The sequence below is a fragment of the Octodon degus genome, unplaced genomic scaffold (genome assembly GCF_000260255.1).
Source record: "Octodon degus isolate 3935 unplaced genomic scaffold, OctDeg1.0 scaffold00013, whole genome shotgun sequence".
Taxonomy (NCBI): domain Eukaryota; kingdom Metazoa; phylum Chordata; class Mammalia; order Rodentia; family Octodontidae; genus Octodon; species Octodon degus.
In genome coordinates, this window is record NW_004524589.1 from 653,690 (window position 1) to 680,690 (window position 27,001).

The 27,001-nt window shown below is 43.8% G+C and overlaps 1 protein-coding gene across 2 annotated transcripts in view; it reads left to right on the forward strand.

Annotated features, from left to right (window-relative positions):
• Abcc4 (ATP binding cassette subfamily C member 4) overlaps positions 1-27,001 on the forward strand; it is a 249,589-nt gene that overhangs the window by 144,848 nt on the left and 77,740 nt on the right. For both annotated transcript variants that reach the window (XM_004626249.2, XM_023709652.1), the window contains one exon: positions 22,329-22,408. In XM_004626249.2, the coding sequence (XP_004626306.1) occupies positions 22,329-22,408 (80 nt within the window). The remainder of the gene's footprint in view (positions 1-22,328; positions 22,409-27,001) is intronic.

Genomic DNA, 27,001 nt, shown 5'->3' on the forward strand with positions numbered 1-27,001 from the left:
AAATGGTCTCATTGCTATTTGTTTCTCTATAAAATTATGAAAAGAAAAATAAACTGATGGTCGCAATGTAAAAAAAAAAAAAAAGGGAGGGGCCATTTTAAACTAATTATAAATTCCCCTAGAAGTCTTCAGGCTGTTTTGGAAATGCAGTTTAATGCTCACTAGGGCTAATTGTCCTTCAACTTTGAGAGAATGACATGGTCAGAGATTTTAGCAGTTGCAGGGCTCAGAGTGACAGTGCTCGGAAGTGCTGGGAAGGAGCACAGCCGCGGGGCTCTGTCGTTGTGGGTTTCCGATGTAGCAGTTCTCCGGGTAAAGAAACATGGGTATGGAGAACTCCGGGCAGTTTGTTTTGGTCTAGTCAGTTTGAATCTGGCTGTCAGTGGTAGTAGGGTAGTAACAGACTTGACACAGACCTGGAGTTTAGGGTAACAGCAGCCCAGCATCACAGACCTGCCAACCCAGGTGGAGGCTCACTTTAAAAACTCTGTTTTCTGTCTCTGTTTTGTTTTGTTTTTATCAATTTAGGCTTCGGCACCTGGTTTGGGTTTTAGTTCCTTGCCTTGTTCTACTCACAAATTATGGAAAAGACAGAGATTCTTTATTTACATTTTTCTGCCTGTATCTTAAGCGTTTTGCGATAGAGTTTACACACCTGGTATTCTCCATCTGTGAGGCGTAATGTCTCTGACTCGAGTGGATGTCTGATAACACAGACATTACTGAAACTTCTACATACTGTTTGTTTGTTTGTTTGTTTTCAGTACCAGAGATTGAACTCAGGACCCTGTGCTTGCCAGGCAAGTGCTTATTCTACTGAGCTATCTCTTCAGGCCTACATACTGTGTTTTTTCTTATACGTGTATGCCCTTGCTAAAGTATAATTTATGAATTAGGGGGTTGGGGAGATAGCTTAGCGGCACAGCACCTGCCTGGCAAGGGAGAGGTCCTGTGTTCAATTCCTGGCACCAGCCAACCAACATGATCTAGGCATAGTAAGAGTACTGTTTTTGCACAGTCCTCTTACACTGTGATCTTACTATGCTTAATTCATGTGGTTTTTTTTTTGTTGTTGTTTTTTTTTTTTGTTGTTTTTTTGTGGAACCGGGGATTGAACTCAGGCCCTTGAGCTTACCAGGGAAGTGCTTATTCCACTGAGCCATCTCCCCGGCCTTAATTCATGTTTGTTAGCAACAGAAACTAATAATAAAATATCAACAGTATGTTGTAAGAAAAGATACTTCAAACTTTTGAGTTAATTTCTAAAATTTTCCACTTAATATTTTTGGACCATGGTTGACCTCAGGTAACTGAGGGCTCAGATAAAGGGACGAAGATTGTAACTTTAGAGTTTGGATCCGTGTTGGTCTGTCCTCCATAGGAGTCCAACAGTATTTGGAAATATGGCTGGCTCAGTGTGGGCCGGGCAGCAGGGCATGCGGTACTGGGGAATCGAACCTGGGTCTTTGCACTTGCCAGGCAGGCATGTATGCCACCAAACTATCACCCCAGCCCACTGCTTGGTTTTGATAAGGCTTGCTGTGAGTCATACATTAAAGCTCTGTCCGTAGGACAGCCTGTGCCCTCTGCCTTTGTAGTGAACCTCAGGAAATTCTTAAAGTCTTCTAACTTTTTAATCTTTTCTGTTTTCTTTGCTAAGTTTGAGGATGTTCTGGATAAAAATAACTGGATGATAAAGAATGTAAAAAGGTAGAGAAACAAGGTGAGACCGGTGAAAAGTGAATTGACTGGAAAAGCCCAAGAGTATGGAATACCTTGTATCGATCTGAGTAAAGGAAAATCTGTATTGGTCTCCTGCTCCATTAGTGCTTTGATTACGTCCCGTGGCATTTGCTATTGCAGCCCATTCTGCCCAAAGTTGCCTGCTCGCCTTTGCCTTCGAGTTGTAATGTCCTGGTGCATTAAAGTACTTTTGCGTCTTTCTGATGAAAGTATTAGCAATTTCAGGTTTGTGACTCGTGGGTCTGTTCAGCTTTGAGGGAACCTTTTATGATGAACAACCCAACATTCCCTCTGAGGGGTGCGGGGTCCATGCCAGCCTGCGAGGCTGGGCTCCTGTCATGATTTTATTTCATTACGAGCCTACACTGGTATTATTTAACGCAACCAAGCTTTGAATGCTGGTAGAGAACACAGTTAAGGTCATGGTCTGAAAGGACTTTGATGTCCTGCAGCCGCCTGATTTTCCCCTAATATGCATGAAAAGCTTGTGCAGTATGGCTCTTAGGAGATGAATATTTGTTCCTGTAGGTTACAATAGCAGACATAACCTGTGAGTGATGGGAAATGTCGGGCAGAATATGGATTTGGAGGAAAAGCGAGTGTGAAAAAATTAGCCATGGAAATCCATAAATACAAGGCCGAGGGTAGTATTCCTGCAAACCCGTCTGCCAGGTTTGCCGGGAACGACTAACACATTCACAGATCTTGCAAGTGGAGAATTTATGATTTTTTTTTTTTTTTTAAAGTTCAACCAAAGGATCTCCTTCTAGATTTCAGACCTTTTTCTCCTTTTTCAGAGATTTCTACTCTGTCCCTCATTCTCAGATTTCTGTCTTGCAAGAATGCATAAAATTTGACAGTCACTCTGTGGATATTATTTTAACTATCCACAAAGAAATGCATGTCAATTCTTAGAGCCTCTGCCCTGGTGTAATCTTAAGTGAATTATGAGATGGTTTGCTATTCATGTCTTTTATCTGTTGCAAGGAGAAAACTTTTAATTCCATGCCAGGTTTTAATGCACTTGCAAATTTCTTGGCAATTTCTAGCTTGCTTTTGATTCCATGTTCATATTTTTCCCTGTTGATTTTGAGGAGAGAGGATACTGAAATTGTACCCCAGGCGCTTTATTTTGAGATAGCTTTGAACTTTTGGTCCTCCTGACTCAGCCTCCTGAGCAGCTGGGATTAGAGGCATGGGGTACCCTTCCCAGCTTCTGTTGCTTTTTCTTTAAGAGCCTGTGGCCACACGGACTGTCCTCCTTTCAAGGGAATATGAGAATGGAGTTGAGGAATTAAAGGGCTCTTTTGTATCATCAGGTACGATGGATGGGAGTGCGCTGGGCTGGGGTGATGCAGCAGACTTTTCGGGGTGGGTATCATTGGCACAGAGAGGCTCGTAGAAGGAGCAGACCCAGAGGCAGGCCTGAGGACGTGGCGTTGCTCAGAGTTGGAGGGAAGGGGAAGGGGAATCAATGCAACCCAAAAGACCCACTGTTGTTGGTGCGTTGTACAGAGATCCATCGTACAGACGGGGAGAGGTTGGAGTCAGCAAGGAGGTGCTGAGAGGCAGCTTCATGCCAATGAATGGCGGAGGCAGTTACGAAAGCACATATTGGTGGAGATACGGTTAAAGCACCCAAACATTCGGCACTGGATTAATTTCTAGGTAGACCACATACTAGTGTGGTAGGGCATTTCATGTGTGTGCTGGGGGAGGAGATGAACTGAGTGGCTAAGAGAAATCGAATTTGACACTGGCAGGGTTAAATATCTTGAAGCTGCAAAGAAGGAACATAGAAGGAAGAGCAAGACGAATTCTTTCATTTGTCGTGTTTTATCCTGCTTTCCTTGAGGTAGGGGCAAACTAGAACCATATAAATGTGCATGCCATTTCTGAGCACTCCCGGCCCCATTGGGCATGGGCTGTGGAGGTGCCGCGCAGGGACTCTTGGGGCTGGGGGTATTTATTTCACTACCCCCCACACAGCTTGCCCTCATGCTTTTGTAGTGGGGCCAAGTTTCTGGGTTGCAGCTGCCACAGGAATAAGCTGGAACATTCGTCTTGTTTTGAACTTGACCACTGGCTATTTATTTTCCCTCCTACCTTTGTGGACACCTATGTTGGCTGATGTGTTTTCATTCTACCTTCCATGGTCAGTGCCAGCCAGCCACAAAACTGATGTCAGTTCTCCGAGGGAAGCACCCTGTGTGTCTTCTAAAAAGAGCAAATGCTGAGAATGCCGGTTTCTAAACATATTCACATACTCGTCCATCCATCTGTGAAGAAATTCTTAGGGAGCTCTGTGTTTGAGTCAAGCATTGTGTCTCAAACTAGGCTAAGAGGTCGCAAAAACCTGTGTGACTTCTATTCCCATGAACTTGGCTGCCTTCCAGAGAAGACAGATGTGTGGGACCAGGGCCATTAAATGTCACCTGTGATCAGCACTGTGGGAGAAGAGCCAGGGGCTCAGGGGCTGGGGAGATGGTGGAGATGGATTTGAAGGGGCCAGCATTGAAGGGTCAGTGGTGGCACTGGCAGGGTGGGAGGTTGGCCTGGTTGGTGGCGGTGTGAACGTGGTGAAGGAGGCCATGTGGCTGGTGTAGGGTATGGAGGGGCAGCACAGGGAGGCCAGCTGGGATCGTGTGGGTCGGGGCAGCATTGTCGTTTACCTGTAGAGCAGTAGAGGTCTTTCCTGCTTAGTAAGATATCTGACAAGATGTTCTTTCTGTGTTTATCAAATCTCTGTTGATTTTGGAGAACCCACGGGGGGGTGGAACAGGGGGCTTACGTGAGTTTTTGCGTTCGTTTTGAACATGAAGCTATTAGAATATGTCACAAGCTTCATAATAGTGAGACTTTGGAGTTCACACTTAGCCACGGGGTCTGAGGCCGTGTTGTTCTTCGCTCTCATTTGATGGCTGTGACAGATTCTGCCTTCTCATTGCTGTCGAGTGCTGCAGCTGACACAGAGAGGAGCACACCAGCACATTTCATTGTGTCCCCAACCTACAGGATTGCTGTGTCATGAGTTAAAAAATTACCCATGTGCACATTTAATTGGAAACTGTAGTACAAATGAGTAGATTGCTTGGATTTACTTTTGTTATAAATAATGGCTAATATTTCATGAATATTCATCTACCACGGGCTGTGCAAGTTGACTTTCAGTACCGTTTCAGTTCTTGTAAGGTCAGAGTTGCCTCTTGGTGGACCATGAGCTGTAGGACATTGGTGCCTCCCTTTCCATGCGACTTACAGGCGTGGGCTTTCCGAAAGCTTTATTAGTATCAGAGGGGCTTTATCATAAGGAAAGAATAGGACGTTTTTCCATAAAAATAAAAATGCTATTCAGTGCCCCCCTTCCTTCCCCCAAATAATAAAACTTTGGTGCTTAATCAGGGTTCCAGATGTTTGTATGTATTTATTTATTCGGATATTTATAGTGTCTCTGTCAAGCAGTTTGCCTCCCTGGGTGCATTCCAGAAATTTTAAAGACATACATGGCAAAGCCGCAGAGATCAAAGACCTGTGTCTTCTGAACTCTTTGCAGCACTCTGGACCAGTCTCTAAAGTGATTTATATTAAAAGAACAGAATAAAAGCTCTCACTGTCCCAGTTAGATTTTGAGAATATTCTGGATGGGAATTGAAGGGCCCGAGAGGACTTGGTCAGAAAAACCCAACCAGATTGGAATTGTTCTCCTTAGCTGAATGAAGGACATTTGTTGGAAACCTTTGTACAGTGTAAGACCGGCACCTTGCGAATATATTTCCACATTTTGTTGTTGATGTCTCTGGTATTTCTTTCTTTTAAGATGAGGGAATTAATTATTTTCTTCACACTCTGAAGTATTAATTCTGCCACACGGAATTTTAGACTGCTTATTGAAAGTCTTGGTTTTATTTTCCACATTATTTTAAGAATGTTGTAATATTAACGATCAGAGTGGGAAGCAACAGGACGTTTTGTAGTGATTAATTCGGGCCATTGAGACAGATGGCTCTGTCATAGGAAGTTCCTGTAGAAAAGAGAGGATGTGCCAATTGAGGCCTGACAGAACCAGTCCGAGCGAGAATTGCATGGGAGCCTTCTCATGACCCAAGAACGTCTCAAGTTGGCGCCCTGGATGAGGCTCTGACTTGAATGTTTAACTAATGTCCATTAATTGGGCTTGTCAAATCAGTGACAGATGTTATAAAAGGAGGTGACGGAGGTCTTCTTGCCCCGGGCCCTCTTATAGCAGATTTTATCCAGCTAGGTGTTGGGGTGGGAGACAGGGCTGGCAGGAGCGTGAAGTGACAGCTTTGCACGGGGACCAGCCCAGCATACCTCTGTGACTGCCCTACCTGGCATGCATGTCTTTTCTGCAGAGAAAACCATGGAATAAAACATGGAGTCAGTGTTCCTTCACTTCTGATCCAATTTTGTGGTGTCAAAACGTAACAGGAACTTTTCACCCAAGCACCAGGATCTCTGGGCAGTAGCAGTGCATACTTCGGATGGCATGGTACCTGGCTAGGCATTTGCAGTGGGGCACTTGGCAGGGGACCTCTTGGGCACTCCCCTGGCCCATGGCATGGAAGATGCTTGCTTCTTAAAACACCGTGTTTCAGCCCGGTGTGCTGAGCACACTTAGGTGAGAGAGGAGAGGAGAAAAGACTTGTACCCAAGCAGATAAATTTAGGTCAGAGGGCTATGGAATTCTGTCCTCACAAGTTAGAAAATCTGATTTTTTTTTTTTTCAAACTGTTTATTTGTTTATTTGACACAGGGTCTGGCTATGCAGCTTTGACTCAGAGTGATCCTCCTGTCTCAGCCTCCCTTAGTGCTAAGGTTACAGGCATGTGTCACCATGCCTGGTTTCAGTGGCCAGCATGGCATGTGGTAACAGGGTTTGAACTCGGGTCCTTGCACTTGGTAGGCAGGTGCTTAGACTACTTAGCTGTCTTCCCAGCCCAAGTTAGCAAATCTGGAGAAGAACCTTTGGCTTTTCTGTGAGACTGGGTCACCTCCAGAGGATCTAGCCTTATTAATTTAATCAATAGTTTGGAAGATATAACTTAACCTAATTCTCCTTTCTGCCCATTTGTGCAGAGGAAATACCCAGAAAGGTTTTTCTAGTCCCAAACTTCTTTGTTAATTTTCTTTCCTTTAAATATTAATAAAAATCAGTCATTTGTCTACTTAATGAATTTTACATTAAATTATTTCTGGAGCATCATGACTGACTGGCATTTAAAAAAAATCTCTCTTTAGTACTGACGAGATAGCTCAGCAGACTAAGCACCTGCTTAGGCAAGCACAGAGACCAGGGTTTGATTCCTGGCACCATGGGCTGCCCTGGGCATGCTGGCACATGCCTATATCCCGGGGCTGAGGAAGCTGAAAACAGGAGGATCACTAGGAGTCCAAACTGTATAGTGAGACCCTGTACCAAATGCATTAAAACAACAACAAAAAAGCCTGTCTTGCTGGGCATGGTGACACATACCTGTATGCCAGTTGAGGATGATCACCGTGAGTTTGAGGCCAACATTGACTACAAAGTGAATTTAAGGCCAGCAAAACCTGTCTCAAACCAAAACAAAACAACAGCAACAAGAAGTCTGCTGTGTCTTGATTTTTTAAAATGTATATTAAAACACAGATTGAAGTCTGACGAGATATGCAAGCTGCTTTCATAACTGAGTACTATTTGGAATTCTTTAAGTCCTGAAGACTGTCTGAAGTAATTTTAAAACATAATTTCTATACTTTATATTTTGTCTGCTATTTACAGCACATTTTCTGTAGTTGCTTATACTAGATATAGTTATTTTTATGTATAACAATTTGAAGTGTATTAAGTAAAAAATTGTACTGAATATAATTGGCAAAATATTTCTAATACTGGTGTGTTTGTTTAATTTTCAGTGTGAGGGATAGGATGGATTCAGGAGGAAAGAGAGTTATCAACTTCAAATTCTTCTGTTTCTGTTTTATGTTTTAATTGCAGGAAAATAGACAGTAACAAAATGCACCATCTCATCCGTAATTGCTCATGGTAGTGGCGAGAAGTCACTACCACTGTGTGCACTCCTCCCCAGCACCCGTCTGCAGAGCTCCTCCATGTCCCCATCGGAAACCCTGTGCTCCTGAACACTTGCTCTCCACTCCCCGCCCCAGCCCCTGGTAGCTGCCTCTGTACTTCTGCCTGTAGGAGTTGGCTGTCCCAGGACCTCATTTACCTGAATCATGCAGCATTTGTCCTTTTGTGACAGGCCAGTTTCACTTAGCACAGTGTCCTCAGGTATTGTATGTATGGTAGCGGATGTCAGAATTTCTTTCCTTATTAGGGCTGAATAGTATCCCACAACACATTTTGTTTTTATCCTTCCATTGTTCTTAGACCCTTGGGTTGCTTCTACCTTTTGGCTGTTGTAAATGTTCTGTGTATGAGTATTCAAATATCTGAGTAGCTGCTTTCAGTTCTAATGTGTTTTTGGGGTTGAGCTCACGGCCTCCATACTTGAAGTTCCTTTTTATTTTTTGAGACAGGGTCTAGCTGAGACCCTAACTTGCCCAGATTGGGCTCACATCTGTGGCCCTCCTGCCTCAGCCTCCCAGAGAGTGGGGATTGCCGACGTATGCCACCAAAACTGGCTCTTGCTTCCTCCTGTGCACCTCTTCCCAGTGGTGAGATTGCTGAGTTGTGTCGTCAGCCTGTGGCACCCGTTCTAAGGACCTCACGTACCGTTTTCTATAGCACACACACCATTCCATGATCCATAGTGAGCCAGGTTTCTGGTTTCTCCCGATCCTTGCTGGCACTTGGGAATTTTCTGGGGTTTTGGCAGGTGCCCTTGTACTGGGTGTGAGTGTTACTTTTCTGGAGTCTGTAAATCACACTGGGTGGTTTGGAGTTGTGGGGAACAGGACTCACTGGGTCCCCTGGCACGGTCCGGCAGCAGCCCTAGAACCCGGTGGCCCGTGTGGATCTCCGGAGCCTGTGCTGGGGGTGTGAGCTGCTTTTTGCCAGTCTCCTCTTGTCACCTCCCCCTGGCACGCTTCCTCCTTTCTAATCCTACACTTGAAAATTAGATCAAACGCAAACCAAGTGTAGATTTATTTACAGTTTCTTAACTCCTTTCCTGTCTCCCTTTTGACAGGCTTGGCAGAAGAAGTCTTTTTCAAATAGTAAATTAATTTAGGTGGCAAGCACCCCATCTGAATTTTGTTCTGCGCCGGCAGCTTAGATAAATGGATATTATATTATCTCAGCATATTTTGGCCCCGTACTACTGTGCCGACTTGCAAGAGTCTACAAAAGTGATAATATTCTGTCAGGTTGGGGCTAGGGAGAAGAGGAGAAGAGGAGAAGAGAAATCCAGGGCATATTTTCTTATTTGTATTTATAAGGTGCTTGTGGGGGAACTGGCACTGCTGCGCGGCGGTTTACATGGCTAAATACACGTGAAGGGAGATAAGGTGCCAGGGAGGCTTCCTGGCAGGCGGGCGAGGGAGACACAGCCCACCTCGGCTCATTCTCAGCCGTGTCTGCCGAGGCAGCCTCCGTTGCAGCCAAAGATGGGTCTCCCCCCCCACCCCTGAACTCACCATTCCCTCAAAGAATACAGTCTATTTTTAATGACTTTATTGATTTGATGATTGGGTTACAGCATACTTTATTTACTGGTGAAGTGTTTCGTTCCTGTCAGCACTTTAATGCGAATAAATCTACTTTTTGGCACCCCTTTGATAGACTGTAAAACTGCTTAGATTTGCAGGAAAATTTGTGTGCCATGGGATGTTTATGTTAGACTCGGTGTGACCCACCCCCTGCCCCAATCATTTTACGTTGAGTTCGGTAGAGCGCTAGACACACGCAGGGCTGTTATCACAGCGCGCCGTTGATGCAGTATAATACAGAATGGGAGGTTTACGGCTGAGGAGCACAGAAATGAATTTCATACTCATAAAGTTACTTTTCTAGTGGTTTATTTGTTTTGTGGCTTTGTTAAGACTTTGAGATGTTTGATTCATAATTTAGACAGATGGTATAGGTGTACAGTATACACTACACTGGCTCTTATTCTGTCTATGATTGTAATGTTTTATATCTAATAAATGCCCAGTGAAAGTCTTTATTTGCTGCTGTCTAATGTTTAAGCAGATTTAAAATACATTTTGCAAGTTAAATTTCTCACGCAGCTTATGGAAGCCATGAAAACAATGCCATGTATGTTGGGCCTTGACCTATAGTAAGTTCAGTTTTGAGAGGTGGAGGCTGTTTTGTTTTTGAAAGAATAACTTAGTGAAACATTTCATCTCCTTCCAAAAATGTTACTTCTACAACTTTAGAAGTTTGTAAGTTAATAAATTAATTTATTTATTGTTTTTAACTTTTATTTAATCAAATAATTTTTAGATGCATGCGGAACATAGTGACAACTAACATTGCACTAAACAGGGCTTGAGGGTCCCCGCTGTGCACCTCTGTGGAGCTCATTCCCAGCCACCTCTGAGTTCTGTAATTCAGATCCAAGTCAACAACCATGTGCAAAAATTGTGCCTTCATTAAGCAACAGCTTTTCTGAAACTGTGGACGTCCTTCTAGTGCTAGTGTAGCAAAACCGTCAGAAATACAAGGGCAAGGTGGTTCTCCTTGATTCTTTCTCCCTAGGAGGAAATGAACAGGCAGGAAGGTATTAGAGCCCTTCTGAGAGGCGTGATTAAGTCGGGGGGAATTATCAGCTGAACTTGAAGTGGATCTCTGGGTTTTCATGAGGAGTTGCGTTATAATGGGACATTTAATTTAAAAAAGCCTAGTTAATAAGGTAGGTAGAGGGAATCAAAAATGTCCAGCAGGTTTTTGTTGGATTGACAAGTTGAGTGGATCCAGGGTTTTCATCGTGGGTAATCACGACCTGCAGTCAGGGCTGCAGCTTGCCCTTGGGAGGGGAACAGGGACGTCCGAGACTGGGCTGCTTCACCCTGTTCAGAGTGAATAAACATTTTCCATAGGTGTGGCCCACTGTCCACCTTTGTGCTTGTGCGCCTGGGAAGAAAAGAGCCGCATGGTCCCCGTGTTCAGAGCCAGCGAGGCCTCGCAGATGCCCGTGGGTGCAGAGGCAGCTGAATACATCATGAATCATGCAGCTGAGCAGTTGGCTGAGTGAGGGAGAACAGAATATCACGCACAGAGGTTTGATGTCTTTTTATGGGAGAACAAAAGAGTTTCGATTCTTTCACGTTGAGTTTAGCCTAGCCTTTGTGTGGCAGAGGAGGTTTAATGAATCATTGTTTAACTAAGATCCTGCCAAGTATTTGACCATTAAATAGACTCCAGTGTGTATAGAGTTCTTCTCTGACAGACTCTTATTTGACTGTGATTAATTGGCATTGAATTGTTATTTAATTACCTCTGCAGAAATCTAAGAACAGTTTGTGTTCTGATTAAGTTATTGGATGTAATAACACGCATCGGGGCTGCAGAGGTCAGGCCAGTCTTTATGACACCTTGCCAGCAAGGCTGCCTTCTGCAGCTGCTCAGAGCTCGTGGAGGGTCCCAAAGGATCAGAAACTTAGACAGTCTTTACTGTTTAAACACATAGGTCAGGGTGCTCTTAGCGGAAAAAGGACTCAAGTGGAGATTAGAGGTGGGGAAGGAAGCAGGGAGGGTCCCACTGAAAGTCCTCCCCTAGGGAACAGGCATGACTTCCATCATTCATCTGAGGCCTTTTCTTAAGGTATAAGTGGGTGGGGAACACAGTTGTAGCATAAGCCTGGAGAATTTTTTTATGTTGAAATTTATTTGAAGTTATTTGTTGGGCTGTGTTTTAAACATTCTAATCGAGTCATTGAAGCTATGCTCAGTTTATAGTTGAAATGTTTCATACGTTCACGTGCATCGGACATGCAGAGAAGAGGTCGATCAGCTGTAGGGACCAGTAAAGCAGAAGAAGGACTGTGCGCAGGTTCTGGTTTTGTGAGTCCTTGTCTTTAGAGAATAGTTGATCCCAGGACAGGGAATGAGGTCACCCTTAGGGAAGTAGAGTCTGGGGAAGTGAGGACGTCAGAATATAAAGGAAGCACTTACCCTGAGCGAACGGGCAAGAATGAAAAAACAGACATTAAAAAAAAATTGCATCCTGAAGCCAGAATATGTGAATATTTCACCAAGAGGAATAGTAGCGGTGGCAAGTGCTACAGAAAAAGTTAAAAAGGAGGAGGACCGGGAGCAACTAGCTACCGGTTTTCCAAACTGGATGGGTTTCTAGGCTTACTTAGGAATTCCCCGAGGGGAAGGAGCAAGCGCTGCATGGGGAACGATTGTGGGGTGTTTGAATAGGTCATGATTTCCTGTAAGGAACAATCGATTGCCCAAGACCTAATGTGGCCCTAAGCTTTTCATAACTGACAGGTCAGGTACAATTACAGTACTTACAGTGCCATTCTCAGTTCTCATAAATGTTCTGTAGAGTTTAAAAAGAATACAGACTCCGGCCCCAGTGTGAATGGTGTCCTCCTTTCCCCCGAAGCCCAACGAAGGTCTACACATTTACATTTACTACAGACTAGCTAGCTTTGTGTAACATCTGTTGGAGGTGCCCAGATATTAAAATGACGCGCTGGAGATAGAACTGACAATCAGATTTGGGTGTTGGTTGATCCGTTTCCAGCGCACCTTGGGTTGCTTTACATAGGGTGGGTAGTGGGAGGGCCCATTGTCTTCAAGTTCAGTCGTGTTCTCACACAAAATGTTTTGCTGTCCTATTTTTGAACATTACATACACTTATATGCATATTGGAGATGGAAAGAGCTGATTTTTACCTTCCTGCTGGTAATTTCCATCCAAGGGAATCTCAGCAATTGGGTGATGCCCGTGTTTGTGGAAGCCGGCATTCTTAGCTTAGATGAGCGCTTCATAGGTTGGCATTGCTGCCACTGTGTGGGTGGGAATGCATTCTTGAAACTTCTGGATAGTTCCTGGCTTTTAGTTTTTCATACCCATTCTTTTGGAGATGCTTCCTGAGTGTTTGGCTAAGAGTGATGGCCAGTGGATCCTGGCTGCGAAAAATGATAACTTTGGAGACCAAAGTGGTATATTCCAGTGTAAGACAGAGGCGATGTGTGGTTATGGCAAAAGAGTTGGTCAAGCAATTAGCAGTTTTCTCTTCTCTTAGCATTGGAAGGTCTTGTCTGAGGCGCTATGTCTCCTCTGCTTCCTGTGGTTTATGATTTAGGAACCCCATGAAATCCAGCACATGCTGTACATGTGGGCATTTCACACCAGAAGGCCCCATAGTTGTCATCTTCAGAGCTCCCATAGGGTGATTCCTTCTACCTGCTTCTCCTCATAGGTCTACACTTTCCTGACCCATGTGGCAGCTGGGCCCAGCACACTCCTTCCTGGTAGTATATCCAGGGGACACCTGGGTAAAGAAAAATGACTTGGTCTTTCTTTGTAGTGTTTAGAAAATATAAAAGTAACAATGATTTGCTGTCACAAAGCATTTTTTGGCTGTTCTAACACAATGATTTCCTGAGGCAATTTGTGAAATGTATCCACCACTTCAAAAATAATCCTTCGAGGTAACTTCCTGCCACAGGCAACTTGGTTGACCCCAGGTCTCAAGTGTGGTAAGCCCTGATTTGAGGTGGAACTCGGGCCCCTGGACTTTCTATTCAATTGTGCCTCTTATTAGGCCTTCTATTTTCATTATTCATTTGTTAATAAATTATTTCAGCCTACAGTAATTTACATAATTTAATTTTGGCGTGGAGTTATTCTGAAATGTTTTGCTTTAATTATGGTTAGCTGAGGGAGGATTCCTGAAACTCTTCTAACCAGGAGTGACAGTCAGAGTATTTTGCATTCGGTACAGCAAACAACAACCAATCAGGAGGGGACCGGGCAGTGGTAGCTGGATTGATCACAGCCATTAGTACTAGTGTAATCACTGTCCTGCCCTTAACTTTCCTGGCTCATCCTTACTAGTAGGTGTTCAACAGGGCTTGCAGATGTGTCCTGTGATGTAGCTTCATGCCACAGAAGTGTGGACACGAATGCGCCTTTGTGGATCTCGCTTGGATCCTTCCCAACTGGTGTCTCTGCCCTAATTCTTGCCATGTTGAAGACTCAGCGCTCTCATCTTCCGATGGGAGCAGTCATAGTGTGAAAATGACGTGTATGTGATTCTTGATACGGCTTCCAGCATTTTGTGCCCAGTGTGTGGTGGTGTTTTGAAAACGAAGCGGAAATGAACCAGAGCAAGCTGAACAGTCTTGTGGTATCTCTGCTGTGGGGAAGGTACCTTGGTGAGCCGCCACGGGGTCTCTGTCACATGAGGGCAGGGTTGATCCCTTCATGCGTCTTCTGCAGGATCTAGTTCACCTTCTCCAGCCTGGTCAGAGCTCTACCATGACCCCACTCCTCGGTGCTGCCTTCTCACAAACATAGCTTTGAGGAGCCACACAGGAGCAATGGAGGCTGGACGTCTTCCCTGTGGGAGAGACTTTTTAGTGGCAGTCACCAGATGTTTTGTCCTTTTCTCCCCCAGCCTGCACCCCAGTCCTTTCCTAGCTCAGCACACCTTACACTGTGCTCTCTCCATCACCCGGGTAAATATTTGTCAACCCTCTGCCCTGCTCCACCTCTTAGTCCTGATGGATGTCATTGCTCTCACCTGGGCAAACTGCATTCACCATCAATCCCCTCTCTGCCTTCCCCCCGGATTCCCAGGCCGTATTGCATTGTGAAAACGTGTTAGGCTAACCCTGCCTGACCCCAGTACCTTTCCCCTCTCCAGAGATGTCACGGCTGATTCATTGCCACCTGTATGGTCTAAGTCCATGTTCCTGATTTCTGCCACATAGGTGTATGCTTATGTCACTGCACATAGTGTTTTTACTTGTATGCAGTATGTCTCCTTATCAATGGCTTCAGTTACCTGTGGTCAGCTCTCTTGGCTCTCTAAAGACAAGACCCAACATCCACATAACTGTTATTATAACATTGTTATCATTGTTCTATTAGTTAATCTCTTACTTGCCTAGTTTATAAATGAAAGTTTCATACGTAGGAAACTTGTATGTATAGTTGAATGCATAGCAAATATAGGCTTTGGTATGGCACACAGTTTCAGATGTTCATGGGTGACCTTGCATTTGAGGGGAGGACTACTATATTCTGTTAACTTACTACCAACATTAGATTATGAAGTGCTCAGATGGACACCACCCAGAAAGACTAATCCTGTGGTAATTGTCAGGAGCAAGTTTTGCCAAAAGGTCGAACATTTAGTATGAGAATATTGAGACTTAGAAGAAGAGAGGTTCGAAGGTGAGTGAACAGGGGAGACCACGAGGCTGCCCTTCTAAACAGTCTTTGAGATTTTACAAGCAATCTTTTCTGGACAGTTGTACGGGGCATCTTCCATGGTGGGAGTGGCGGGGGGAGGTGTGAAAATGAGAAAGCTCACCCAAGAAAAGCAAAGAACACACGCATACTTTTGAAGCTAATTTGTTTCAGTCCATTGTGGCATGTAATAAAATCTTGCAACAACTGTTCTGACTATATCGTGAGTACCAGAAAAGGTGGGAGACCGTTAGGGTTTGAAATACCATGTGGCTTTGTTAGAAGGACATCTATCTATCTTTTCTTTTTGCGGAGCTGGGGGTTGAACTCAGGCCCTTGCACTTGCCAGGCAAGCGCTTATGCAACTGAGCCATCTCCCTGGCCCTAGAAGGGCATCTTTGGCATCGCTGTTGCAGGACTCAGACCCCTGCCCTTCTGACCCAGCACCTGAGGCATCTTAACTGCCCCTGCCGTTCCTGGGCCCGTAACCCAGCGTCTGCTTTAGCTTGCTGGAGGCTCCTCTTGTCGCACAGCAGCACATGGAGGAAGCAGGACACATGTCTGAGACCTGTGACTGGTGCCCCAGTTCTGGCTTCTGCTGGTGTATATGCAGGTAAGTAGGAAGAAGGACAAAGCCCCTATCACCTGAGCTGTGTGACAGGAAGATGCCTTTGAGGGGCTGTCACTGGGGGACAGCGGGCCTCTTCCTCAGCACCGTGTGCTGAATTTGCTGCCTGACACAAATGCTGTGGTTTGTGCCACCATTTAAGCTAGATGCCACATGTTGTGTGATTTTACCTTGAAGTCCATCCAGAGTTCCTTGCTCACTAAAAGGCTGGGACTCTCCCTGGGATCTGGCGACCTGAGTGATCTGCTGATGTGTGCCCTGCGCTTCTGTCCTCCATCCTTCCTCTCATGGTCTGTGTGTACAGCATGCTCATCCCTTGGTGGCTCCACTGAAGGCACCCCCAACCCACTGCTTCTGGCACCTGCGGTCCATGTCCTTCCCTAGCCCACTTGGAGTTGCTGCGATTTTCTAGCTCTGTAAAGAGCTTTCTCCTGTTAGGCCCATGTCCATAGTTTCCTGTGCATAAACTCGGTCCGCAGCTGGAAAGGTCAGCCTCCCTTCACAGGAAGGCAGGACATGTTACCTCAGCAGCAGCCACACAAGGAAAATGACAGGGGTAACAAACTCAACGCCTTTTTTCCCCCCATAATTTATTGAGAAATAAATAGCAGTGAGACAGTTTCAAATGAAATTGGTAGGACAGTTCCAATAATTAACACATTGCATACTGTTTTCCTAGTGGTTATTTGTTGTATAAGATGCAGACATGATATCCTATTTACAAACACTATTAGAACAAATCCCTCTATTCATTGAATTAAGAGAATGTAGCTATATATCTATCCTAATCATTTTGAATACACAGATACAAAATGGTCATTCATCTGTATCCCCTTTTTTTGTTTGGTTCCGTCATTTAAATATTATAAGTGTGTGAACGCAGCAAAATATTCTAAAAGAGTCCAGTAGTCCATAATAGTATTGGGTCTTCCACGTGACTAGCAGTGTCAGAAGTTGTCAACCTGAGTCCTACAGCTCATCATTAACAACATGGTGTTACTTCTTATACTTCGTTTTTATACTTTTCTGCTGACCCGACGCCTTTGTGTGATCAGACAACAGTCACCAAGGAAGATGACAGAAAACAGCAAGCATTGGAAAGAGGGGCTTGATTTTTGAAAACTGACCATCTGTCTTCGTTGCAGGCGGCTTGCCTTTCCGTATCTGGGATGTGTCCCACAAGCTAGGTATTAGAACAGGAAGTGGGGAAACTGTGCAGAACAAACCAGACCAAAGCCCTGTCCTGACACAAAGAGCCGGCCGATCTGTGGTCTCTGGGAGCTCAGAAGGAAATTGAAAAGAACAGTCCTTACACAGAGCCTGCCCCCAAATTGTCACACACTTCAGGGAAAGAAAAAAAAAAAAACCTGTAAATATTTTAGTGTTAAGTTTATTGAGATTAATACACGTTACCTTTGGCTGCTACAATTACAAGAGGTGCTCAAGATGGTGGCCATGAGCCTCCATACATTTAGTAGTACGGCGATCTGCTGCTTGGGTGACCTTGGTTATTGAGATTGCTGTGCATGCATTTTCAATTTCTTCTCTGAGAGCTGGCAGTGTCGTGGGTTTTCTGTGATACACAGCATCCCCCAGGGTGCCCAATATGAGGGTAACACCACCTGTTGACAAAATATCATGCTGTTTTTCTTTTCCTGAAGTATGTGCACTTTTTTTTAATGAACTCTGTATATATGAGACAAATGGTTTACTTCTGAAGGCAGAAAAGTCACCAGAAATTTTTCAGAATCTTTCTCTTTCATCAGAGTGGCCCCTCAACCAGCAGCTTTAGTATCCATTGTTGAAAATGCTGAATCCCAGGCCCTGGCTAGAGCTCTGGAGGCTATGTGCTTTCCTAGGAGTCCCCGATGACGAATGTGCAGAATAGAATTTGAGAAGCGCTGTTTTCTGCTGTGTTAGACTATTTCTCGCTTAGACCCATTCTGATGCCTACGTGCTCCCAGGGTTCCTCGCTGTGCTTGCAGACTTCGGAAGACTAGGGAGCACCATTGGTGTGTTGTGAGCAGCAATCATCTTTCCTGTCATGTCCCCCTGAATGACACATGGGACGATGGTCATGGAGTAGGCTCCAGGCCTCATTGTCTGTCTTTCAGTAAGAGCCACTTTTCTTATTTTTATCTTGTGAGTTAGTTTGTGTTTTTGCACAAGAGTGCATCTACTTAGAAGATGCCCCATCTTTATGAAAAGTTGGGTGACTGTTGGATCTCTTATGTCACTAGCAAATCCAGTACTCACGCTTTCTGGATACTTGATGATTGGTGCTGTGTGAAATGTAGCCCATGCTTATAAACACTGTATGAATCTAGATATGAATTCAAAAGTAATGCACGTGAAAAGTAAGAGGCACTAAGGAGAGTGTACTGTGGTCTAGGGGATGTCATGAAACAAACTGAGATAGTCGCTCGTCAGAGCACCCGAAAAACCGTACCTTCAAACATGGACATTGTTTTATGGTCAGGGCTTTTGGGTTGCTGGGGCAGGGCGTCTCTGAGTTGGTTCAGAGGAGAAGGGATGGACTGGAAGGAGCCCAGGACAGTTCCCGGAGGTGAAGCACAACTGACTGTCCTGGGACTGAGCTCCCAGTGTTCCTGGTGGGAACTGGGAGCCACTGCCACAAGGCTTGTGCATCTGCTATGCCCTTTGCTTAGCCTCTTTGCATTGGATAATGTGTCTGCCCCCTTCTGCTGTTCTTATGGACCATTATACTAAGAGGGGCCATGAATCGTTTGACAGCTGGGCACAGGTCCCCTGGTTGCTTCTGCTGCCTTCATAGTAGCCAGCGCAGTGGGGGAGTTCTTCAGAAGGGTGTTGCAAGTATCGGGTCTGTCCAGTATTAACGAAGAAATTCAAGACGGTTAGTTTCCTACACTTATCAGCTTGGAAGGGCTTGGGAAGGCTAAAGGACTAAGGCTGAGGCCATGGGATGTAGAGTAGAGTGAGAACTGAGGACCTGGAGAGAGAAAGGGCAGTCAGCCCCTCAATGAGAACAAAGGTGCCTCGGCAGGAGGGATGGATAGCAGGTTAGGTGAGTACCTGCTGTCTCCTTACTGTTCCTAAAAGCTTGAGAGAGTTGATTTGATAAAGAAATAAATATGTAAATGAAGTTATCTTAAATGGAAAATGAAGATAAGGTGGTATTTGAGATAAAGATGAATCAAAAGTGACCTAGATATGTCTGTGCTGGGTCTGTGGGCCTAGGTCTAACACAGATGGAGAAGTTGGAGATGGGTCATTGTGGGTCAGTTCCAGAGGATTCTATTTGACTTTATTACATCAAGTTTAAGAGATTTCGGAAGATAGCGGTATATCTATCTGAGTGTGTCTAGGGAGATCAGAGGTGAAGATAAGATTTGGGATGCCTAAATAAACAGGAAATGAAAATAATGAAAGCAAATTTTAGAAAGAGAACCAAAAAACAAGTCAGCCAGTGGCTTTATCCTCAGGAAAAAAAAAAAAAAAAAGTGAGAGCCAGCAAAGGCCACTGAAGGAAGCTGCTCTGAGAATGGGGTTGCCCATTGTTCTGTGGTGTGGAAATCCCCTAGAAGGCTGGGCAGACAGCATCCACTCCTCATGAGATTGTATCTCTTTGAGGTTGGTCTTTGTCTCCTCGTCTCTAACAGAGCTGGGTCCGCAGGGTGCTCATGAACATTTCTGTTGCCTGAAGAAGCCTTCTTTAGAGGTGATTCCTATGTGAACGTCCAGTGGACATCAGGTACCTGAAGAGAAGCTTAGCGCATCTGGAGCTGGGTGTGCCTGCCTGGCCTCCTCCTCTGCCTCATGGGGATACTCTGGGTAGAATCTCAGAATCTTCACTAGATGGAGTTCTGAAATTACTAGTCCTCAAGCTCTTTCATGCCCCTTCAAGTTCTAAAACCCTACAGTAATAATGACTAAGTTGTGTGTGCTGCTTCCAAATTTACAGATACCTTTGCAATTATGACCTCTTTTATCCTCTTGATCTTTGACCCTGTCAAGTAGTTGAGACAAATTTAGCACCTGCATTTTACAGATGAGGAGCTTGAGTTTCAGTTGAGCTTGGACAAGCTCTGTGAAGTCCTGCTTCTACTGAGTGTCCGAGGAGGAGGGCCTCATGCAGCCTCATTCTTGCTGTTCTTCCTGCTTCATTTCACTCTGTGAGCCTCCACCATGTTCTTGGCCTGTTTTGTCTGGAGTCACAAAGAAGATGGGCCACACTGCCAGATGTCTAAAAGTGCAGAAGAAGCAGCACTTAACCGTTGGATGTTCCAGGAGGGTTTAATGTGCGCAGACCCTTTGTAACTGAACTGTTGGAAAGTGGGCGGAGCTTCCCCAGGAAACTGACTTCCCTTCCATTACCTGCTGGCCACATCTCAGCAGGGGCTGCGTGTTGCTGGGATGGAGAGGCATGGCAGGAGCACGGAGGGAGTCCATCAACAGATTTGATCTGGTAGCTCTGAGAAAAGGACTGTGAGGCATAAACTTGACATCACAGCTCCGGTTTCAGTTGACTTCCCACAAAGCCAGATGAAAACATTCTGCAAACACCATTCTTGGACTTCATAGTTTCTTAGATTGATGAAGTGTTAATTATTGAACTTTCTGATCTCACCTTTTTCTGTACTTAGCTGGTGAATAAGAGTTTGGGTTTTGAACAGTCTTTGGTAGTTATTGAAGTAGCTCTGTGGAGAGAGAGCTTTTCTTGGTGGTTTGGGTTTATACTGTATTGTATGCTTTTGGCAAATTGTGGACCTGCTAGACCTTAATATTCTTGTATTTAGTAGAAGACAAAGGGGTGATTTTCATGTACCGATCATCTCTATGTAGTACATTCATCGTTTTTAAGAAAAAAAGTTTCTTGACATTTTAAGCAGATGCACACTTTCATTGTTTCGGAATCTTGCCTATATTTAAAAAGTTGCCACTATTCCATTGAAAGAATTTTAGTGTATTTAGTGTTTTGTTAGTGTTGCTTTTCCTTCTTTTGGTATTGAGTTTTGAGAAGTTAAAAATATAACTAGACAGGCTATAAAATCTGTAAGAATAGGTGGGAAAAAATGTTCATCTGATTATAGTGTTCCTCAAATGTGTGTGGTTAATACTCGTGTGACCTCTTGCTTGTCCAAGTATGACCCGAGACACTGCAGCACTGGCAGCCAGGAAGCTTGCTAGAAATGCACACTCTCAGGCTCCCCACCCCACCTGGTGCCCAGCATCTGCATTCTAGTGCCTTTAGCTGCCTTCGCGGATGGCATGCTGCAGAACCTGCAGGAGTAGTCCTCATCCCACCTTCTGTTTGTTGTTGTGCATCTGTTAAGAAGTGCCTGGCATTGTGACTGGTTTCTCTCATGGGCATGCCCTACTGAGTCCCTGGGACAGCTCTAAAGGAGATGTTATTAGAGGCTAAGAAAGTTGTCACTGAGCCTGCCAAGCATATCACTGAGGGATGCCATTTGGAGTCTGTATGTCCTGAGCCCGAGACGGGAACATCACGGCTCAGCTTGTCTGTGACCTCTGCACCTCAGGTGTCCTCACTGAGCCCAGGTGCCCTGGGGAAGAGGCAGCACAATCTCAGCCCAGCCCCTGGCCATTCCTGGCCCAGTGGCTTGGTGATATGCAAGGTGTGAGGAAGTCCCCTTGGACTGACACTGGCCAGGACACCCGGGGCTTCCCAGAGCCTCAGGGAGGACATAAGCTCAGGGCCAGCAAACACGTTGGTTGGTTGGTTGCCGGCGTCAAAATAGGTTCTATGTGAGTATAGCTCCATTTTTAAAAACTAAGTAAATTAGAAAGTTAGAAGATATTTATTAGATACCAGTTTTAACCTTGTGTTTCTGAAGCTTTTATTGATATACCATTTTCTTGGATTCTGCTTGACAGGGAAAAAAAAATCAATGATAAGAAGTCATCTTCAAGCATTAAGTATTATTTCCATTTTCCTGCTTCATTCCTCTTGTCTTAGATGTTTCAGTCTGCCTTTGTCATCTGTGGCTTGCGTCTGAAAATAATGACTTGTACTGTAATAGTGTACTCTTAGCCTGGCCAGATGTCAGGTTTTCCCAAAATAGAAGTACAATGAACCATCCTGGCAAAAACGAACCAACCAACCAACCAAACAGGCTACAGTTATATTCATTTAAAAATGTACGGCTTAGCAAAATTCTGATAACTAAAGCAAAATTAGCCTAACAATTGAGATGAGTAATTTAATGTTTTCCTATTGTTCATCTACCTACTTGGATTGAAGTCCTAGGTGGGACCAAAATTTGTGAAATGTTCTAGAATTTTCCAACCCAAACATACAGCAAAAGTAAAGAACATAAATAAAACCTGTAAACTCTTCCGAATGCTGTCACTGTCACCAGAGCCCCTCCCCCCTTTAAATCAGGGCCACATTGTAATTCCCTGCTTAGTACCATTTGGTGGTATTTTTATTTCTCTTTAGGTATCATCCTCTTTTTCTTTTTCTTTGCCATTGACATTGGCTTATTTCATATGAATGCATAATATATTAAATACATATGCATTTAAAATATTGTTTTGATTTATTTGGGAATTGTTTCTCTTAAAGGGTCTATCTGGGGAAATGAGTAATTTCTCATATCCTGTTCTTGCAGGAAGAATTTTAAATCGTTTCTCCAAAGACATTGGACATATGGATGACTTGCTTCCCTTGACCTTTCTAGATTTCATCCAGGTAATGTAACAGTAATGTCAACGTGGCAAATGGATAACAAGTTCCTAATTTTTCCAAAGCTGTTTCATGGAGGAAGGGAATAGGAGCAGGGCCCTTGGCCCAGTGAGGTGTAATGTTACCTTAATAAAAAGCCCATGTTTGTAAAAAAGGTGTGGTTCTGAATCGGAGGCTAAGTTGGCATGAGTAACACTTCCTGTGTAGGAGTGGTCATGCCGTCCTGTCAGGGTTGGTTTGTGGCAGCTACATGCTGGGTAAGTGGCTCTCTGTCTGCCTTCCAGGTATCTGGCGTGGATTTCACTTCTTTGTGAACGCATTTCATAATATAGAAACAATCACCTCTCATGGAAAGATAGCCCAGATTAACTAAATTATGCATTGCATTACCACAAAGGGCAAATATTTACTGCACTTTTTTTTTCTTCTCCCTTTGGGAGGGGGATAAAACCAGGTGTGGTTACTTACAAAGGAAAGATTAGTAATAATAAGGTGAAAATAATACTCTGTTCACAAGGACAATAGAGAGCAGTTATTTCAGATACAAAGACTTTGAAGGCAAGCGTGTTTAAGCCAATAATTTGAGTACAGGATCAAAGTCATCTCCGAAAATGTCTTTTTTTGTTTTTCTAGGCAGCTTTTCTTTTCACAGGTTCATTGCTCTGTCTTAAAGTGTCTAAAGAAAAAACCCAGAAATCTCTCAGAAATACCTTCTGTAAAACGTTTGTTTTCTTTCTGAACTTGAGGTCCTGGAGGGTGATGTGTAGTCACCTCCCCTCACAGCCCCTACTCAGTATTGTTGTTCATGCGCTGTTTATTTTACCTGCTGTTTAATTCTGTCTTCTTTTCAGTTACTTGGGCTGGGGAAACTTCTTTTTACTCAAGTGTTTATTTTGGAAATGAAATGCATCTATCAAAAGCTGAGCATATTCTAAAATCCCAACTCCTATGGCTAGCCTGTCAGGAGTTGGAACCTTTTTCGCTTTCCCTAAGTGCCAGTTTATAGCATTTCTTACCATGAGCCATAATTGAGGGCCAAAAAAAAAAGGAAGAGCCACCATCAGGCTCTCTGATTATGGCTCAGTCCTCGTGGTCCTTCCTACCCCTTTTTTTTTAGTGGTCAGTTGATCTTCCAAGTTTAGATCCCCACTGAAGTCCCTGGCATAAAAGAATTCATTGTTACTTAACTTGAAAAATAAGTTATAACAGAAAAATCAATAGTAGGCCTCAGATGATGACCAGAAGTCATTAGTCACACAGGAAGGCAGGAATGAACATCCCCCTGCAAACAGCGTCACCTGTGGAGCAAGCACTGTGTACCAAGGTGACCTAACTTGGGACTTACCTGGAACTCCCCCTTTTACTACAAATAAGCACATCTGATTTTTTTTTTTTCTTCTGGAAATTTATTTTTCCTCTAACATATCTTGCTGGATTTTGCTATTTTATTTATCCCCCCCAAGCGGTCTTCCACTAAAACATTTTCGCTCCTTGCCTAGAAGTACACATTTTGACAGCGATTGTTAATGACTCCGAGAAGACTTTGTGAAAAGTTCTGTTTCTTCACAAGTGTAAGCCAGGCCAAGGCTGGGTATCCGAAGCCAGCTGGCCCACTGTGCGCTTCGCAGGGCAAGCCCTGTAATTAGAATCCCTTGCGTGTCTTCTGTCGCCTGTGGAGGGAAAGGGGCGGATGCTGCTCGATTTCAGTATAAACCGTTCTCAGCAGTGTGCGGAGAGGAAATGCTAGTCTCATACTTCTGTTTAACCAGATAGACTAGCGTCTTTTATTATTATTATTATTATTACTATTATTATTATTATTATCTACTTACATAATCTTGGTAAACTTAACCATAGTAGAATACTCCTGGGCCCAATTAGCTGACTTCTTGAATCTTTAGCAAAGGCAAATCTTCATGGCATTGTCTCCAAGAAAGGTGTTTGATATCAAACATAACTCAGTTATCAATTATGATAAAGACCTATTGTCACTTGTTTTGTTTGCAGGTGTCTTTAATAAGGCTTCCCATAATCCCTTCAGGAAGAAATATTTTCTCCTTTTAAAAATAGTATTAGCTAAATATAAAAGCACTGATCCCTGCATTGTTGTTGATTCTTTGAGGGACATTTCCCAACATTCATTGTTTAAATGGTTGTCAGGAGGAATCAAGTGAAACTTCATAAACAATGCGTTGGCTGGTTCATCTCGCTCTGTGTGCAGAGCCTTTCTCGGGAGGATTTGCATTCGATGAGTGGGCTTTTGACTGAGCTATCGCTGGGATCATTTTGAAGTATTTGGGGCCCATTGCTATATTAGCAAGCAAAGATTTTATTAAAGCCACAGAAACGAATTTAACCTGCCCTCAAATAAAGGCCAACAAAAATCTAAATGTAAATTGATTTTTTTTTTTTTTAAAGTTGGATAGGACTCTATAGGGATGAAAACAACCCGGTGTGTTCTGGGACTCTTAATGGAATCATGTAAACTTAAAATAAACACTATTATGGTAAGCACATAGAATGAAAACTAATTTTCCAAATCAAATACATTATATTCAATTCATTTTCCCCAATCAACCAAATGTTTAAAACCTGTTAGTTATAACAGCAATCTTCTGGAAATTAATTAGAAGCCTATTAGCCCTGCTAGCTGAGCCGAATGAAAGGGGTTGCTTCTTACATTTCTAAATAGTCTGCTGAATTAAAGCAAAGCAAGGTCAAAATGACAATCAGCTAGTCTCACCTTTTGACTGTTCTTAGTAGTTGATCTTATTTTGGGAGGTGATAGTTGTTCCTTTTCTTTTTTCTTTCCTCTCCTAAAGATATTTTGTTGGCTCTGTCCTTCAATAAATTAAAAAAAATTTTTTTTCTAAAGTTCCTGTTGGTCAAGCCATACCTGTAGTATGACCGTTACCTACCTCGGCCATGGCCTCTCTCTGGGCCTCTGAAATAGAAATGACCTTGCTGGTCATTTGTTAAGCCCCTTTCAAAAGCTGAGATGGTAGAAAGTTTCCTGTCTGCCGTTGTTCTTAATGTCAATAGCAAAGCCACTGCTGACGTGAGGTGGCCCTGGGTCGTGTCGTCTCTGGTCAGATGCTGGGGGTGATTACCAGCCGGACCAGCAGTTCCTCCTGTATGTAGAGGAGCTTGTGGAACAACAGGCCTGCTGCACTCAGGCCCTGGGTTTGACTGACACAAGGGACCACAGGATGAACTGGGAATGTCGTTGTCAGAAAGTGCTCTGATGTCAGGAAGTGGGTGCTCACTGACCCGTGGGAAGGCTGTGGCTCCCCTGGGTTTCTCAAGCCAGAAAGAACTTGGCAGGATATATATATTAAAGCACAGACTGACTATCAAAACCCAGTACCAAGATGTTTGTGAGTAGGATGTTAAGCTTTCCACTTACCAGATTTTCTTTTTGTACTAAAGATATACATGTGCTCATACTTTACTGAAGAATTAAAATCAAATAGCTGTAGGAAGAAATAATAGAATTACATGTTCTATGTGAATGTTGTAATCCATGGCTTGCGTATTTGATTGCTTTTTCTGTAAGATAATAGCAAGTTTTTTTTTGTTGTTCTTGTTTTATAAGTGAGTGTCCAGAGCTGTGGACCATTCAGTTAGAACTGCTGTTTCCAATTGAGTCCGGTGCTAAGGAACTGACAGGAGGGGGCCCAAGCGCAAAGCCCTTGGTCACGGTGTGAAGACTGGAGTTAGCGCATGCTGTAGAGGCCAGGGAGAAATCTGACACCTTTTGAATACTACCTAGGAAACAACTAAGATAAGGAATTCTGTTTAAAAATGTGAGCGCATTCCATTCCCCGGTGAGGGAGAAGGTATTGCTGTGACTTCATCCCTTAGACTTCAGCAAAAGATTTGCATTTGGGTGAACACTCAGGGCTTTTGCTTGTTTTTGATATTGCTAAGTGTCAGTACCCATGCTGGGAGGCACAGTGACGTCGTAAATTTTGAAGGTGTGTGTCGTTGATTGCTGTCCTGCTTCAAAGTGAGATAGGGTTGGGGGTGGTGAGACTTGGGTGCCTGCTTGGGTAGTGGCAGCACTAGTGGCCAAAAAGAGGTGGGTTTTCACTGACCTGGTGATTAGCCAGGTAATGTTTCAGGGTGCTTTTAAGTATATGATAGGTTTATCACTGGAGAGAATTTAGTGGGATAGCTACAGCAGGGTTGCCACAGGTTTGTCAAATAATGCCAGGAGCAAGCAGTATACATCCCTGGCTTAGAAAACAGTGTTCCATAAAAGATTAAAAAAATAAATAAATAAAACCCTACTTTGGGACTGGGGAGATAGCTTGGGGGTCTAAGTGCCTGCCTGACAAACACAAGGACCTGAGTTCGATCCCTGGTACCTTATGCTGTTCTGGACTCCCAAAACTGGGCATGGTGGTAGAGCTGGGAAGGCTGAGATAAGAGGATCGCTACCAGTCTGAACTGTGTAACAAGACCTGGAACCAAATAAAAGATTATAAAAAAGAAAAGAAAACAGCGTTCCAATATGTTTTGATTCTTTGCTTTTTCAACTATTGTAATCACTTTTGAATTTAAAAAATTTTTTAAAGTACTTAGGATTGAACCCAG